General features: G+C 66.5%; 1 protein-coding gene across 1 annotated transcript in view; it reads right to left on the bottom strand.

Moving 5' to 3' along the window:
* Positions 1 to 555, bottom strand: part of LOC113204792 (uncharacterized protein KIAA0513) — a gene marked incomplete in the record, with an annotated part of 2,975 nt that extends 2,420 nt beyond the window's left edge. The window contains 1 exon segment of the mRNA XM_052264228.1: positions 47 to 555. Within this exon segment, the coding sequence (XP_052120188.1) occupies positions 47 to 509 (463 nt within the window).
* Positions 556 to 1,002: the final 447 nt, after the last annotated feature.

Below are 1,002 nucleotides of genomic sequence, written 5' to 3'. Positions count from 1 at the left end.
CGTTTTCTGGTTGCAACCACGCAATGTCGAGACCGACCGGACTTACCCATCTTGTAGTGCAGCTTCTCGTAGGGGTCGGGCCCGCAGGCCTGCGGCACGGCCGGCCTGCTGACGGCGGGGTCCTCGGCGCCCTCGGCGTCGCCCCTGTCCGCGCCGGAGCACGCGCTCGAGCGGGGCCGCGCGGCCCCGCCCGGGCTGTCCTCCGAGCCCGCGGGCTGCCTCTTGTCCTCGGCGACGCTCGCGTGCGGCTCGTCCGGCGAGCGCGCCGAGCACGCGGCCGACGGCGAGCTGCTGGTGTTGTCCTGGCTCAGCGATAGCGCCGTCTCGAGGCGCGAGGATAGGTTGGACAGGATCTGGCTGCCCTCCAGGCTCTCCAGCGCAGAGAACAGCCGCGACTTGAGCAGGCCGAGCTGGCCGTCGGGAGCCGAGGGCCCCGGGGGTGGGCCGAGGGGAGCGCGGGGGACGCGCAGCGCCCCGACGCTCTGCTTCAGCGGCAGGAGGTCCACCATGTCGGCGCTGCAACACGGCCGAGGGAGGGCAAGTCAGCCGTGAGCCGTGAGCGCTGCGGAGGCGACCGCGCCGCATTCGAGCCTAATAAACGCGATGCGGTGGTTGTTTTCAATAACAACGCTGCGCAGCGCTGCAGGTGGTTCCCCTCACCACCCTCACCCCTTCCCCTCCTCGCCTCACACTGCAGAAGGAGTAATCCCTCACCCCACCCCCCTTTTCCCCTTTCCACTTTCCTCTTTGCGCAGCGGAAACTCACACAAACACACACACACATACACACCGCCACATGCTTTTAATAATGCAGAGGCACGCTCCCGCGCAGGCCGCGGAATGGGTCAAATCCTAAAAGAAGAAAATGGGCGTAGGGTGAGCTGGAGAGAGGGGAGAGGGGACAGGGGGCGGATGGAGCGCGCCCGTTGAAAAATAAATGGGGACGTTGGAATTCTCTGGACCCTTGTCCTTGTCTTGGTCCCCCACCCCCACCTCTCACTC

Source organism: Frankliniella occidentalis, unplaced genomic scaffold (genome assembly GCF_000697945.3).
Source record: "Frankliniella occidentalis isolate FOCC.00 unplaced genomic scaffold, Focc_3.1 Scaffold17, whole genome shotgun sequence".
NCBI classification, from domain to species: domain Eukaryota; kingdom Metazoa; phylum Arthropoda; class Insecta; order Thysanoptera; family Thripidae; genus Frankliniella; species Frankliniella occidentalis.
Note: the sequence above shows the minus strand (reverse complement) of the source record. Positions and strands in the feature narration are given on the sequence as shown.